Genomic DNA, 15,007 nt, shown 5'->3' on the forward strand with positions numbered 1-15,007 from the left:
GGAGTGGATTGCCGTTTCTTTCTCCAAAGGCTCTTCCCATCCCAGGGATGGAACCCCAGTCTCCTGTTTAGCAGGCAGATTCTTTACCACTGAGTCACGTGGGAAGCCCATATGAATGTGTATAACTTACTAAATTTGCTGAACAGCAGAAGCTACCACAACATTGTAAAGCAATTATACTCAAATAAAAATTAATAAAAGAAAATAAATTTTCTGTCATGTAACTTTAAGAGCCAAACACCCTGGGAAATTTTTTAATGTTTCTTTTTGCTCTGGTTTTCCATGAGATCTCTTCTATATAAGTATTTTTAAAACTGCAACATTGTAGATAAATAATTGTACAACTCCTTCAGAAAGGCTTTTGTTTTGCGTCTTCTATTTAGGGGTGGATTAAGGATAGAACAACTTGTTTAACTGATTCTTAGGGCAAAGCTTGGCTTAAAACAGGAATCGTGCCATTGTCAGGACCAGGGCTCTTCCTGGAGAAAGGGAACACTAAGATTATGGTAACTTTGCCAGTGTGTTCCAGCTTTCATCTCAGCTCCATCACTAGGTCATTTTTTTCTTTTGAACTTTTTACTTTGTATTGGGGTATAGCTGATTAACAATGTTATAGTTTCAGGTGAAGAGTCAAGGACTCGGCCATACATATACATGGATCCATTTCCCCCCAAACGTCCCTCCCCTCCTGAAAGTTATTTAATTTAACTGACTTTCCTGTTCTTTAACCCTCCCAACCCTCTAATCATCGCTGTTTCTTCAGGAAACCAGACCCAGGTGCTGCCCCAGTGCGACCACTTTGTGTCTGAACAAGCAGGATCTGCGGCCTCAGAGGAGAGCGCCCCCTACTGCTCAGGTGAGGGTCCCACAGGACAGAAGACCCTTCTCATTCTCAGGTCACCGCCCCATTTTCCCATTTCTCTCTCCTCAGACAGCAGGCAGCTCCGCCTGGTGGACGGGGGCGGTCCCTGCGCCGGGAGAGTGGAGATCCTTGACCAGGGCTCCTGGGGCACCATCTGTGATGACGGCTGGGACCTGGACGATGCCCGCGTGGTGTGCAGGCAGCTGGGCTGTGGAGAAGCCCTCAATGCCACGGGGTCTGCTCACTTTGGGGCAGGATCAGGGCCCATCTGGCTGGACGACCTGAACTGCACAGGAAAGGAGTCCCACGTGTGGAGATGCCCTTCCCGGGGCTGGGGGCAGCACGACTGCAGACACAAGGAGGACGCGGGGGTCATCTGCTCAGGTCAGCACTCCACACTGTCCACAGGCTGGGGGAGGGTGGGGCCCTGGAGGACGGGGGTCTGAGCCCTGAGGGAGAGATGCTGAAAGGACCAGACAAGGAGGCTTCCTCCCGTGGAGCCTGTCTTCCCAGCAGAGGGGAAGACGGGGTGCTTTCACTGCCTCCTGCAGCAGCTGAGATTCTGGTGCTTTCTTCTCAGCAGTGTTTCCTGGCAGAGCCTTTTCTCACAGTTTTTCTTGAAATCAGGGCTCACCCTTCTGGTACATAGAGTAGAGAAGTCTTAAAGCCACTGTGCTAGTTTTTGTTTGTTCTATAACAAATTGCTACATTGTTAGTGGTTTAAAACAACATATTTATTTCCTTACACTTCTCTAGCTTAGATGTCCAGCAGGGATCTCACTGGACTGTGATAAAAGTTTCAGTAGGGCCACGTCACTTCTGAGCCTCTGGGACAGAATCTGTTTCCTGTCTTTTCAAGCTTCTAGAAACTGCCTGCCTTCCTTCACTCATAACCCCCTTCTGTTCATCATCAGACCAGCAACGCTCCACCTCTCTGACCATTATCCATATTCAGATCTCCCTCTAACCAGAATGAGGAAAATGTTCCACTTTAAAGGATAGTGAGTCTAAGAATGTGATTAGACTGTGCTCAGGTGGTTAATCTGCCATCTTTCAGGTTACTCTTACCATCCCAAGGACCATACCTTAATCACATATGTAAAGTCCCTTTTGCAAGATAAGGAAACACAGACAGAAGTTCCATGTAGACATCTGTGGGTCCATTATTCTATCTGCCTCCACACTGTCCACATCACATCCCTTTCATACCCTCTCTTGGATGTTTTGTCAGGAAGCAGGAATCAGCTCCTTCTCCCTGCAGGTGTCCAGGTTGGTCTTCCTCTCAGTTCATATCCACCACATCACGGTGGTAGAAATATTTAGAAAGACAGACACAAATGGACAAAGTCAGGTGAAGAGGAGACAAGTTTCACTCTGGTCATCTAATGGACTTGCTTCCTCAGCCTGGTCACAGACGAATGTTCACAATTTTGGGGAGAGAGGAAAACCCAGAGCACTGAGTGGGGTGCTCACTGTGTCCTGTCTCCTCCTTTTTGATCTCAGAGTTCCTGGCCCTCAGGATGGTCAGCGAGGACCAGCAGTGTGCTGGGTGGCTGGAAGTTTTCTACAACGGGACCTGGGGGAGTATCTGCCGCAGCCCCATGGATGATGTCACCGTGTCCATCATCTGCAGTCAGCTTGGCTGTGGGGACAGTGGAAGTCTCAACACCTCTGTTGGTCTCAGGGAAGGTTCTAGACCCCGGTGGGTAGATACAATTCAGTGTCGGAAAACTGATACCTCTCTCTGGCAGTGTCCTTCTGGCCCGTGGAAATACAGTTCATGCTCTCCCAAGGAGGAAGCCTACATCTCCTGTGCAGGTGACTTATGTCTGTTTCTGTGTCTTTCCCAACTCTGTAGGAAGTTATTAGTGAGATTTGATATTTTAAAATCTAAGTGATGGGTTTAAGTTGAGTTCATAAAATGAAGTTTGGATGGAGCTAATTTAATCTACGTGTTCCAAACTTTCTTTTTTAAAATTTTTAATTGATATAACTGATGCAACACTATATTTTTTGCTGTTTACAACATAATGCTTATATGTTTGTATGTATTGATAAATGATCACTACAGAAAGTCTAGTTATATCTCTCTATATGGATCCATATATATATAGTTAAATATTTTTCTTACATGATGAGAATCTTTAAGATGTAGTTTCTTGCCATCTTTCAAATAGACAATATTCACTATAGTCACCATGCTGTATGTTATATCTCTTCACCTATTAATTTCATAATTCAAATTTATACCTTTTGATTACATTTGCCTGCACCAAATCCCCCACCTCTGGCAGCCACCAACTACTCAGCATCTCTGAACTTGCTTTTTGTTTTAATATTACATGTATAAATGAGATTGCATGCTATTTTTCTTTCTCTGTCTGATTTGTTTCACTTGACATAATGCCCTCGAGGTCCATCCATGTTGTTGCAACTGGAAAGATTTTCTTCTTTTTTATGGGTGGATATAAGTCTATATTACATTTTCTTTATCCATTCATCAGTGAAGACTTACATTGTTTGACTCATATATATTGCTATAAAATACTAAAAGGTAATACTGGTAAAGTGCTGCAGTCAATACGTCAGCACCTTTGAAAGATTCATCAGTGGCCACAGGAATGGAGAAGGTCTGTTTTCATTTCAGTCTCAAGGAAGGCAATGCCAATGAATGGTCAAACTGCCTCACAATTGTGCTCATTTCACATGCTAGCAAGGTTATGCTCAAAGTCTTTCAAGTTAGGTTTCAGCAGTAAGTGAACTGAGAACTTCTGAAATGTACAAGCTGGGTTTAGAAAAGGCAGAGAAACCAGAGATCAAACTGCCAACACTTGTTGGATCATAGAGTAAGCCAGAGAATTCCAGAAAAACATCTGCTTCATTGACTACATAAAGCCTTTGACCATGTGGATCACAATGAACTGTGGAAAATTCTTAAAGAGATGAGAATGCCAGAGCACCTTACCTGCCTCCTGAGAAACCTGTATGCAGATCAAAAAGCAGCAGTTGGAGCTGGACATGAAACAACCGACTGGTTCTGCATTGGGAAAAGAGTTCGTCAAGGCTGTATATTGTCACCCTGTTTATTTAACTTATATGCAGAGAACATCATAGGAAATGCCAGTCTGGATGAATTACAAGCTGGAATCAAGATTGCTGTGAGAAATATCAACAACCTCAGATACACAGATGCTACCACTCTAATGGCAGAAAGTGAAGAAGAACTAAAGAGCCTGTCATTGAGGATGAAAGAGGAGAGTGAAAAAGCTGGCTTACAGCTCAACATTCTAAAAACCAAGATCATCAGCACTTCGTGGCAAATAAAAGGGGAGAAAGTGGAAACAGTGACAGATTTTCTTTTCTTGGACTCCCAAATCACTGCTGACGGTGACTGCAGCCATGAGATTAAAAGAGGCTTGCTCCTCTGTGACAAACCTAGACAGGGTATTAAAAAGACATATCGCTTTGCTGACAAAGGTCCATATGGTCAAAGGTATATTTTTTTCAGTAGTCATCTTTGGACGTGAGAGCCGGGTTATAGAAGAAGCTAAAAAGAGTTGATTCTTTTGAATTGTGGTGCTTGGATGCCACAGCTGCATTGGGACTCCTTTGGGCAGCAAGGAGATCAAACCAATCAATCCTAAAGGAAATCAACCCTGAATATTCATTGGACGGACTGATGCTGTAGCTGAAGCTCCAATACTTTGGCCACCTGCTGAGAAGAGCTGACTGATTGGAAAAGACCCTGATGCTGGGATATATTGAAGGCAAAAGAAGAAGGGGGCCACAGAGGATGAGACAGATAGCATCACTAGTTCAGTGGACATGAATTTGAGCAAACTTTGGAAGTTAGTGAAGGACAGAGGAGCCTGGCATGCTGCAGTCCATGGGGTTGCAAAGAGTCAGACACAGCCTAGCAACTGAACATATGTTGCTGCAGTGAACACTGGGTCTTCAAGTTAGTGTTTTTGTTTTCTTCAGATAAATACTCCAAAGTGAAAATGCTAAATCGTATGGCAGTTCTATTTTTAATTTTTGATGCACCTCAATATTGTTTCCATAGGGGCTGCATCAACTTACATTCCCTCTAAGTGTGCAAAAGCTTTCCTGTCTCTTCACATTCTCCTCAACTCCTGTTATTTCTTCTTTTTGATAAAAGCCTTTCTAGAGGATCTGAGGTGATATCTCATTGTGGTTTTGATTTGTATTTTCTGATGACTAATAGTGTTGAGCACGTTTTCATGTACCTATTGACAAGTTGTATGTATTCTTTAAAAAATATCTATTCAATACAGTATTGTAAAGTAAAATAAAGTAAAAATTAAAATAAAAAAATCTATTCAGGTTCTCTGCCCATTTAAAAAAAATCAGATTACTTTTTTGCTACTGAGTTGTATGAGTTCCTTGTGTTTTTTGGATAATAATTCTTACAAGAAATATAATATACAAATATTTTCTCCAATTCCATAGGTTGCCTTTTCACTTTGTTGATGGTTTCCTTAATTGGGCAGAAGCTTTTTAGCCTTATGTCATTACAACTGCTTGTTTTTACCCTAGTTCCCTTTGCTTTTGGTGTCAAATCCAAAAAACCATCACAAAGACTGGTGTCAAGGATTTTATTTTCTGTGTTTTCCTGTAGGAATTTTATGGCTTCAGGACTTGTGATCAAGTGTTTAATTTATTTTGAGTTAATTTTTGTGAAGGGTGTAAGATAGTGGTTCAGTTTCATTTTTTGAAAGTGGCTGTCCTGTTTTCCCAATGCCATTTACTGAAAAAACTGTCCTTTTCCCACTGTGTATTCTTGGCTTCTTTGTCAAAAATTAATTGACCATAGAAATGGTGGGTTTATTTATGGACTCTCTATTCTGTTCCATTGATCTCTGTGTTCATTTCTATACCAATGACATACTGTTTTGATTAATGTAGCTTTGTAATATAGTTTGAAATCAAGAAGCACGATACCTCTAGCTTTGTTATTCTTTCTCAGGATTGCTTTGGTATTGAGTGTCTTTTGTAGTTCCATGCAAATTTTAGGATTGTTTCTTCTGTATCTGTGAAAATTTCCACTGGAATTTTGGTAAGGATTGCAGTGAATCTGTAGATTGCTTTGGGTATTATGGGCATGTTAATAATATTAGATTTCCAATCCATGAGCACAGAATATCTTTCCATTTATTTGAGTCATCTTCAGTTTCTTTCATTAATGTGTTTGTAGTTTTCAGTGTATAGATCTTTCACCTCCTTGGTTAAATTTATTCCTAGATATTTTATTCATTTTCATGCAGATGTAAATAGAATTGTTTTCTCAGTTTCTCTTATAGCAGTTTGTTGTTAGTGTAAAGAAATGCATATGATTTTTGTATACAGATGTTTCTTCTACAACTTTACTGAGTGTATTCTCATATTTTGCTGGAAGTCTTTAGTGTTTTCTACATATAATATCAAGTAAGGGGTTTCTTTCCTCATGACTCTGATGGTAGAGAATCTGTCTGCAATGCAAGAGACCTGGGTTCAGTCCCTGGGTCAGGAAGATCCCCTAGAGGAAGGAATGGCAATCCACTCCAGTATTCTTGCCTGGAGAATTGCAATGGGCAGAGGAGCCTGGCAGGCTACAGTCCTTGGGGTTTTAAAGAGTCAGACACAACTGAGTGACTTACACTTTCCCTTTAAAATCTGCAGATAGTGTCAATTTTGCCTCTCCCTTCCAGATTTGGATGTCTTGATTTTCTTTTTATTGCCTGATGGATCTGGATGGGACTACCAAAACTAAAGTTGAATAGAAGTGGTGAGAATAGATGTTTTTGTCTTGTGTCTGATTTCAGAGGAAAAGTTTTCAGTTTTTTACAGTCAAGTATGATGTTAGCTGTGTACTTTTCATATGGCCTTAATTATGTTGAGATGCAATTCTTCTATACCTACTTTGTAAAAGAGTTTTTATTGTAAGTGGATGTTGAATTTGTCAAACACTTTTTCTGCATTCTTTGAGGATATGATTTTTACCTTCATTTTGTTTATTTGGTGTATCACATTGATCAATTTGTGAATGTTGAACTATCCTTGTATCCTTGGAACAAACATCACTTGTTTATGGTTTTTGATTTTTTTAGCATATTGTGAATTCCAGTTTTCTAATATTTTGTTGATAATTTTTGCACCTGTATTCATCAGAGTATTAGCCCATAATTTTCTTTTCTCATGGTATCCTTATCTGGCTTTGGTATCAGACTAATGTTGGCTTCAGAAAGTGAATTTGAAAGTGTTCTTTTCTTCTGTTTTTGGAAGAGTTTGAGAAGGCTCCACCACTAAATACTGTTACATTGGGAATTGAGATTTCAGCAATAAATTTTGAATGAAATAAATAAATGTTGGCGAGGGTGACAAATAGTTAAACCATAGCACCTTATTCCTTCAACATTTCTCTCTCTGTTTCTCTTTCTCCTTCCCTCCCCCTCCACATACACACACACACACACCCCATTCAGGTACACCTTGAATGGTATGCTGGATGTTGCCTGAAACCCATAGCTAAGAGAATGTGGGATCAGATACTTCAAAAGCAGAGGCTCACTCCTTTCCTTGCCTCTTTGCTCATCTGTTTGTCTTTTTCATTTGAAGGCCAAAGAGGCATGAAACTATGAGACCTTTTATTGATGGTGTTTTTCCTGCAATTAAACCCTGTGAATTGAGAGGTGGTAAAGTCTTTGATCATGGAAATGAGCAACCTGCTCACAGAGGTCCTGCCATCGTTTTCTCAGAGGTTCTCTGCATAGAGTGGGTAGGAGTTTTGATAGGATGATCTGGAAAGAATATATAAATGTTGATACTTTATGACAGATACTATTTACCCTTCTGTTTTTTAAAATTTATATTTATTTCTGTCAGCTTTAATTCTTTTATATATATTTTCAGTCTTTTGTTTATTATTTCTGCATCTTCTCAATACAAATTTTTCTCACTAGGCTTTTTATCACTATTGCAAAAATTTCTGGCTTATTCAGTGTGTACATATATGTGTCCATATGTCTTCTCAGAATTCTACTAAGTCTTTCCTGTATATTTCCTTTTAAAGAGATTCCTAACCAACACTATGGGCTTTTCTGGTGGCTCAGACAGCAAAGAAACTGCCTGCAGTGCGGGAGACCTGGGCTTGATCCCTGGGTAGCGAAGATCCAGTAGAGAAGTGAATAGCAATCCACTCCACTATGTTTGTCTGGAAAATTCTATGGACAGAGGAGGCTGGTGGGCTGCAGTCCATAGAGTCACAAAGAGCTGGACATGACTGAGCGACTAACACACACACACACACATAACCAACACTACATTGTGGGGCAATTATCTCCCAATTAAAAATAAATTTAGAAAAGAGGGTTTCCTTTCACAACAGTAGTCTTCACTTGCCCACTTGTCACACTGAATAATAGGTGAGAGTAGTTTATAATCTATCTAATAATTTTCCATTAAAATTATGTACATGAGATTTTGAATATAAATTGACTGTGCTTCTGGCCTGATTAATTTTAATGTGAACTATTATCATAGACTGTTACCTTTAATTTATATTTGGATTACTATTTCACTGATTAGTATGAATTTTAAAAAAATAAATTTTATTTCACTGAATTTTGTCTATTCATTCTTTAATAAATATTTATCAAGCCCCTATCTAAGTATTTAGAAATGGTTTTCCATAGATATTTGTTGAATGAGTGCATAAAATATGCAGGCCATGTCCTAGTAGCAGAAATATGACACATATAAGATATACAATATCCTTCTAATGGAACTTTCATTGAGAGGAGTGTGTGTACATTTGTAGATGGCTGTGTTTATATTTGCTGTGGGTGTGAAGACTGATAAACAAGTAAATATTTAAAGTAATTTCACTGGTGATCAGATGCAGTGAATGTGTCAGCCCAGGAGATAATGAGCCTGTGTTTTCATATGTCATTTGCACTGATCCAAGGGCATTAGATAATCTTATGTGAGGACAGGACCACCCTCAACTGTTCCTGATCCACTGTTTCCCTGTTGTGTGCAGGAAGAAGACCCAAGAGCTGTCCAGCTGCTGCCCCCTGCACAGGTATATCAGCCCCGCCCCATCCCCTGCGGCTTCCAGGGGCTCCTTCCTCCCACCAGGGGAGTCACAGGAGGGGCTGCTGCCTTTTCAGACAGGGAGAAGCTTCGGCTCAGGGGAGGAGACAGCGAGTGCTCAGGGCGGGTGGAGGTCTGGCACAGCGGCTCCTGGGGCACCGTGTGCGATGACTCCTGGAGCCTGGCAGAGGCCGAGGTGGTGTGTCAGCAGCTGGGCTGTGGCCAGGCCCTGGAAGCCGTGCGGGCCGCGACATTCGGCCCTGGAAATGGGAGCATCTGGCTGGACGAGGTGCGGTGCGGGGGCCGGGAGTCCTCCCTGTGGGACTGTGCTGCGGAGCCCTGGGGGCAGAACGACTGCAAGCACGAGGAGGATGCTGGTGTGAGGTGCTCTGGTGAGCGAGGGGCTCGGGGTCCACCCTGGGTGAGCTGGGGCAGCACGGGGGCAGTGGCTGGGCCGGGCATGGTGGGGAGTTTGTGTTCAGACAGCCTGGGTGCTGGGGCTCTGATCTAGGACGGGGGAGCTGGGAGGACTTGACACTGATGTTGTGGAGACTGAGGGGTGATTTCAGGCTCTCAAGGGAAAATGTTTGCCCTGCGTTCTGGCCAATTCTTCTTCCCCACACTACTGTTTTTCTCTTTAGGTGTAAGGACAACATTGCCCACGAATATAGCAGGTACTGTGATCCATCCACGGGCAGGAGCGAATACTCAAATACTGGGGACCTGTTCTGCGGGCTCTCTGACAGCTCAGAAGAGGAAAGAGTCTGAGGAGCTGTGGCTGTTGGGGAGCAGCCAGGGCATTACACTGGGGAAATCCCCTGCCTTGATGTCCAGGGTCAAATGATCTCATGCCCGGGGTCCAAGGAAGTCTGGTTCCCATGTTGTAGAATCTAAGGAACTCCCACCTGCCCCTGTGTGTTGCTCGTCATCAGTGAGGTGCAGGTCCTTGGATGTTTGATGCTGTCTCCTGAAGCCCAAGGAGAGGCGATGAGCTGGGTCCTCAGAGGCTGTCTCTGCAGGGCAGCTCCCTGACAATCCCCAGCTCTGCCTCGGGGCCACACTGGCCAGAGTGGAGTTGACTTGTCTCAGGACAAGACCCCGGGGAGCCCTGACACTGTCTGAGGCTGAGACACCATTGTCCGGAGCTCCTGAAAATGCTGACGCAGGCGATTTTTCTGTGCCCAAGACTATCTCCAGCCCTTTTTCCTGTTCTCCTAGGGACCAGAACAACCTCAAATTCTCTCCCTGGCATCTTCTCCCTGCCTGGGGTCCTCTGCCTCATCCTGGGAGCCCTTCTCTTCCTGGTGCTCGTCATCCTGGCGACTCAGCTGCTCAGATGGAGAGCAGAGCGCAGAGGTGGGCTGCAGGGGGAACTGGGGACCAGGGAGAGTGTGTGCAGGCAGGAGATGGGGCAGGTGCGAGGAGGGGAACCTGGGCCAGGTACTGTTTTGAGTTGCAGACTCCATGTGCTCCGTGCTGAGCTCTAAGGGCTGAGTAGACAGAGGATCTTAGGACTGGGCTGTGAACTCTCATAAGTCATGGCCTCTCCTGTGAGACCAGACAGAGTTGGCGCTGAGCTGTAATCAGGGTCAGACGAGGGGAGAAGGTGCTGACATGGTGCACGGGGTAGGAGACAATGCTGAGGTCCTGGCAGCCCCCGTGTGAGCATCAGGGAGATGACAGTGGGCTGGCTGGATTGGGGTGTCTGGGGAAGCTTCTCTGACCTGCTGGGTGATCTCTCAGCCTTATCTAGCTATGAAGATGCTCTTGCTGAAGCTGTGTATGAGGAGCTCGATTATGTTCTGACACAGAAGGAAGGTCTGGGCAGCCCAGGTGAGTGTCTCTGTCTGTCCTGCTGGGATCTCTGGTTGTCACCACCCCCTGGCTGTGCACATCTTCTCAGCACCTGCAGACCCCATGTGTGCCCCAGGCTCACAGAGACGGCTCCTCGAGAGAGGCAGGATGGCCTCTCAGAGCTCCGTGATCTCCCAGCCTCTGTCTGCACTGCAGGAGCCTGGCCTGCCCCTTCTCAACGTTAACACAGGTTGTGGGTGTGGGGTGGGTCATTCTGTGTGTTGTGTGATGTTTGTCTCCACACTTCCCGTCAGATTTCTCACTGACTAAACTGCCATATTGCACCAGAGATGGTGAGGAGAACAGTGAGTACAGGTCCGCTCCAGGAAATAGAGGTGGACCTGCCTCGGCTGGACTTTGGGGAGGAGAGTTTTTCTCAGAGGAGAATTAAGGAAAATGGTTTTCCTTTGATGGACCAGAAGCATCCCTTGTGTCCAGATGGGGTTCGTCCTTCTCCTTCTCTGGCTGTTCTGTGATGTCGCACGTCGGGGCTGGTCTCTCTGTGTCCAGAATCACCACAGGCACAGAATGTTTTTTAAAAATAACATCTGTAAAGCACAATTTGTCAAAGTCCTTTAGCAATGCTCAAGGGTGGAAGAGTTGCTTTGAGATATACAGTTTCCACCAGAAAATATTAAGATATGTAAAATCATGTTTTGGCTTATGGACACATAAAAAGGAAACATGGTCTTAGAGAAAAAAGTCTTTTGAAACAAGGAGTGACTGGTGCCTCTATTCAGAAACTCAGAAACTCTGGGTCAGAAGGTATCTTAGGTATTCCCCAGACCAACCCACTTACTGTGGTTTCATACACTCCCTTGTCTGCTCTTGGAACCCCCAGATCAGAGGACTGATGTCCCTGCTGAAAATTACGATGATGCTGAAGAAGTACCAGTGCCTGGAACTCCTCCTTGCTCTCAGGGGAGTGAGGAGGAAGTGCCCCCAGAGGAGGAGGATGGGGTGAGGTCCTCTCAGACAGGTGAGTGGAGTCAGTTGATCTCTTACAATTTTTCTATCTGAAAAGAGTGAATTTGTGCTCCTCAATGCCCAGCCTCCCTAGAGATTCAAAATATAGGTAGTCTCATACATTTGGTAGCATCATCTTTACCATATGCCATATAATGCTGTCAGACTCCTTGCAAGGAGTGTGGAATCACTCTGCTTTGGCATTTACATCTCCATAATGTGACATAAACTTATCACTTTATATGTGATATACTTGCAGGAAGATTTATAGGTTAGGGAATTTCCTGGTGGTCCAGAGGTTAGGATTCTGCACTTTCACTGCTAGGGCCTAGGTTCAACCCTGGTCAAGGAACTAAGATCTGCAAGCATTGTGTCATGGCCCAAAGAGAAACTTATTGATTAATTGAGCATATTCAAAAGAAAGCTAAGTGCTGAAGAATTGATGTTTTTGAACTGTAGTGTTGGAGAAGACTCTTCAGAGACCCTTGGATGGCAAGGAGATCAACCCAGTCAATTTAAAGGAAATCAATCTTGAATAGTCATTGGTAGGACTGAGCCTAAGTAGAAGCTCCAATACCTTAGCCAACTGATATGAAGAACTGACTCCTTAGAAAAGACCCTGATGCTGGGAAAGATTGAAGGCAGGAAGAGAAGGACATGACAGTGGATGAGATGGTTGGATGGCATCACCAACTCGATGGATATGAGTTTGAGGAAGCTCTGGGACTTGGTGATAGATAGGGATGCCTGGTGTGCTGCAGTCCGTGGAGTCACAGAGAGTCAGGCATGACTGAGTGACTGAACTGAAATGAACCAAATTCAAAAGTGGAACAAGCATTTTAATAATATCTTTGCACTGTCATATACATGAAGGCTAACCATTCAGTATCACAGTAATCCAGGTCTATGCCTAATCAGTAATGCTGAAGAAGCTGAAGTTGCTCTTCTATGAAGACCTACATGACCTTTTAGAACTATCACCTAAAAAGATGTCCTTTTCATTATAAGGCACTGGAATGCAAAGGTAGGAAGTCAAGAGATACCTGGAATAACAGCCAAATTTGGCCACGGAGTATAAAAATGAGGCAAGGCAAAGGCTAATAGAGTTTTGCCAAGAGAATGCACTGGTCATAATAAACATCCTCTTCCAAGAACACAAGAGAGGACTCTACATGTGGACATGATCAGATGGTCAGTACCGAAATCAGATTGATTATATTCTTTGCATCCAAAGATGGAGACGCTCTATATAGTCAGCAAAAACAAGACGGGGAGCTGACTGTTTTTGCCAAATTCAGACTTAAATTGAAGAAAGTAGAGAAACCCACTAGACCATTCAGGTATGACCTAAATCAATTCCTTGTGATTATACAGTAGAAGTGACAAACAGATTCAGGGCATTAGGTCTGATGGGCAGAGTGCCTAATGAATCATGGATGGAGGTTCGTGGCATTGTACAGGAGGCAGGGATCAAGACCATCCCCAAGAAAAACAAATGCAAAAAGGCAAAATGGTGGTCTGAGGAGGCCTTACAAATATCTGAGAAAACAGGAGAAGTGAAACCAAAGGAGAAAGGAAAGATATATTCATTTGAATACAGAGTTCCAAAGAATAGCAAGGAGAGATAAGAAAGCCTTCCTCTCTGATCAATGCAAAGAAACAGAGGGAAACAATGGAATGGGAAAGACTAGAGATCTCATCAAGAAAGTTACAGATACCAAAGGAATATTTCATGCAAAGATGGGTACAATAAAGGACAGAAATATTATGGACCTAACAGAAGCAGAAGATATTAAGAAGAGGTGGCAAGAATACATAGAAGAACTATACAAAAAAATCTTCATGACCCAGATAATTGCAAAGGTGTGATGACTCACCTAGAGCCAGATATCCTGGAATGTGAAGTGGAGTGGGCCTTAGGAAGCCTCACTACGAACAAAGCTAGTGGAGGTGATGGAATACCAGTTGAGTTCTTTCAAATCCTAAAAGATGATGCTGTGAAAGTGCTGCACTCAATATGCCAGCAAAATTGGACAACTCAGCAGTGGCCACAGGACTGGAAAAGGTCAGTTTTCATTCCAATCGCAAAGAAAGGCAATGCCAAAAAATGTTCAAACTACTGCATGATTGCACTCATCTCACACGCTAGCAAAGTAATGCTCAAAATTCTCCAAGCCAGGCTTCAACAGGACATGAACCATGAAATTCTAGATGTTCAAGCTGGACTTAGAACAGGCAAAGAAACCAGAGATCAAATTGCCAGAATTCGCTGGATCATCAAAAAACCAGAGAGTTCCAGAGAAACATTTATTTCTGCTTTATTAACTATGCCAAAGCCTTTGACTGTGTGTATCACAACAAACTGATATTTCAGTAGCTGCGAGAAAACACTCATTGTCTAGAAAAGAGTATTTCTCCATCTGAGGGCCTGTGTAGTTTCTGGGGAGGAGATATCTGTGGCTGCACCTGTGATACTATTTGTGGACATTTGGAAACAGGAGTCAAGTCAACTAAGAGCAGACTTGGGTTGTGAGTGAGGAATTCAGATTTTTCCTGTTTCCAGTCTCCCTCTTATTGTGAATTTGCATCTATCACTTGTGAAAGGAGAACATTTAGATTCCTTTTTATGATTCTTACCATTGCTGGGCATCTCCTTTGTACTGTGTTGCCTGGAAGCAGGTCTCCCCGAGGTCCTGAGCACAGGTCTCCTGTGATGCAGGATTTCCACATGCACGGAGGCCCAGGAGACCACATGAACTGCATCTGAGAGGACAGCTGGGATCCATCCTCACTGGAACTCATGTGAAATAGCCTGAGCCTCCCTCCCCACACCTGGGTCCCAGGGTGATTTGTCATAAGCACTTGCTTGAGTCCCTTCCACCAGAGGGTTCTGTCCCATCCTCACGTCTCAGTTCTAATCAAATTTCTCTTTTCTATTTCAGGCTCTTCTCTGAACTTCTCCAGAGAAGCTGCTGATCCTGGGGAAGGAGAAGAGAGCCTCTGGCTGCTCCAGGGGAAGAAAGGGGATGCTGGGTGTGATGATGTTGAACTCAGTGCCCTGGAAACATCCTCAGTGACTTTCTTGTGATGCTGTATTAAATATGAGATGAAGCCTGAGATATTTCAATTGCCTGTATTTCAGTAGAGTAGTGCTGACCTGTAATTGTGTCATATGAAAATTGCTCAAAATGAAATATTCTGAATAAATTAACTTTTTGCTGTGCTGTTAATTTA

General features: G+C 43.4%; 1 protein-coding gene across 1 annotated transcript in view; it reads left to right on the plus strand.

The window, feature by feature from the left end:
- Nucleotides 1-15,007, plus strand: part of LOC101102967 (antigen WC1.1) — a 50,943-nt gene extending 35,936 nt beyond the window's left edge. Inside the window, exons 11-19 of the mRNA XM_060413462.1 lie at nucleotides 764-1,246; nucleotides 2,366-2,680; nucleotides 8,901-8,942; nucleotides 9,031-9,345; nucleotides 9,595-9,627; nucleotides 10,172-10,309; nucleotides 10,697-10,786; nucleotides 11,649-11,786; nucleotides 14,716-15,007. Coding sequence (XP_060269445.1) covers nucleotides 764-1,246; nucleotides 2,366-2,680; nucleotides 8,901-8,942; nucleotides 9,031-9,345; nucleotides 9,595-9,627; nucleotides 10,172-10,309; nucleotides 10,697-10,786; nucleotides 11,649-11,786; nucleotides 14,716-14,861 — 1,700 coding nt within the window. The 3' untranslated portion in view covers nucleotides 14,862-15,007. The remainder of the gene's footprint in view (nucleotides 1-763; nucleotides 1,247-2,365; nucleotides 2,681-8,900; nucleotides 8,943-9,030; nucleotides 9,346-9,594; nucleotides 9,628-10,171; nucleotides 10,310-10,696; nucleotides 10,787-11,648; nucleotides 11,787-14,715) is intronic.

Source organism: Ovis aries, chromosome 3 (assembly GCF_016772045.2).
Source record: "Ovis aries strain OAR_USU_Benz2616 breed Rambouillet chromosome 3, ARS-UI_Ramb_v3.0, whole genome shotgun sequence".
In the NCBI taxonomy this organism is placed as follows: Eukaryota; Metazoa; Chordata; class Mammalia; order Artiodactyla; family Bovidae; genus Ovis; species Ovis aries.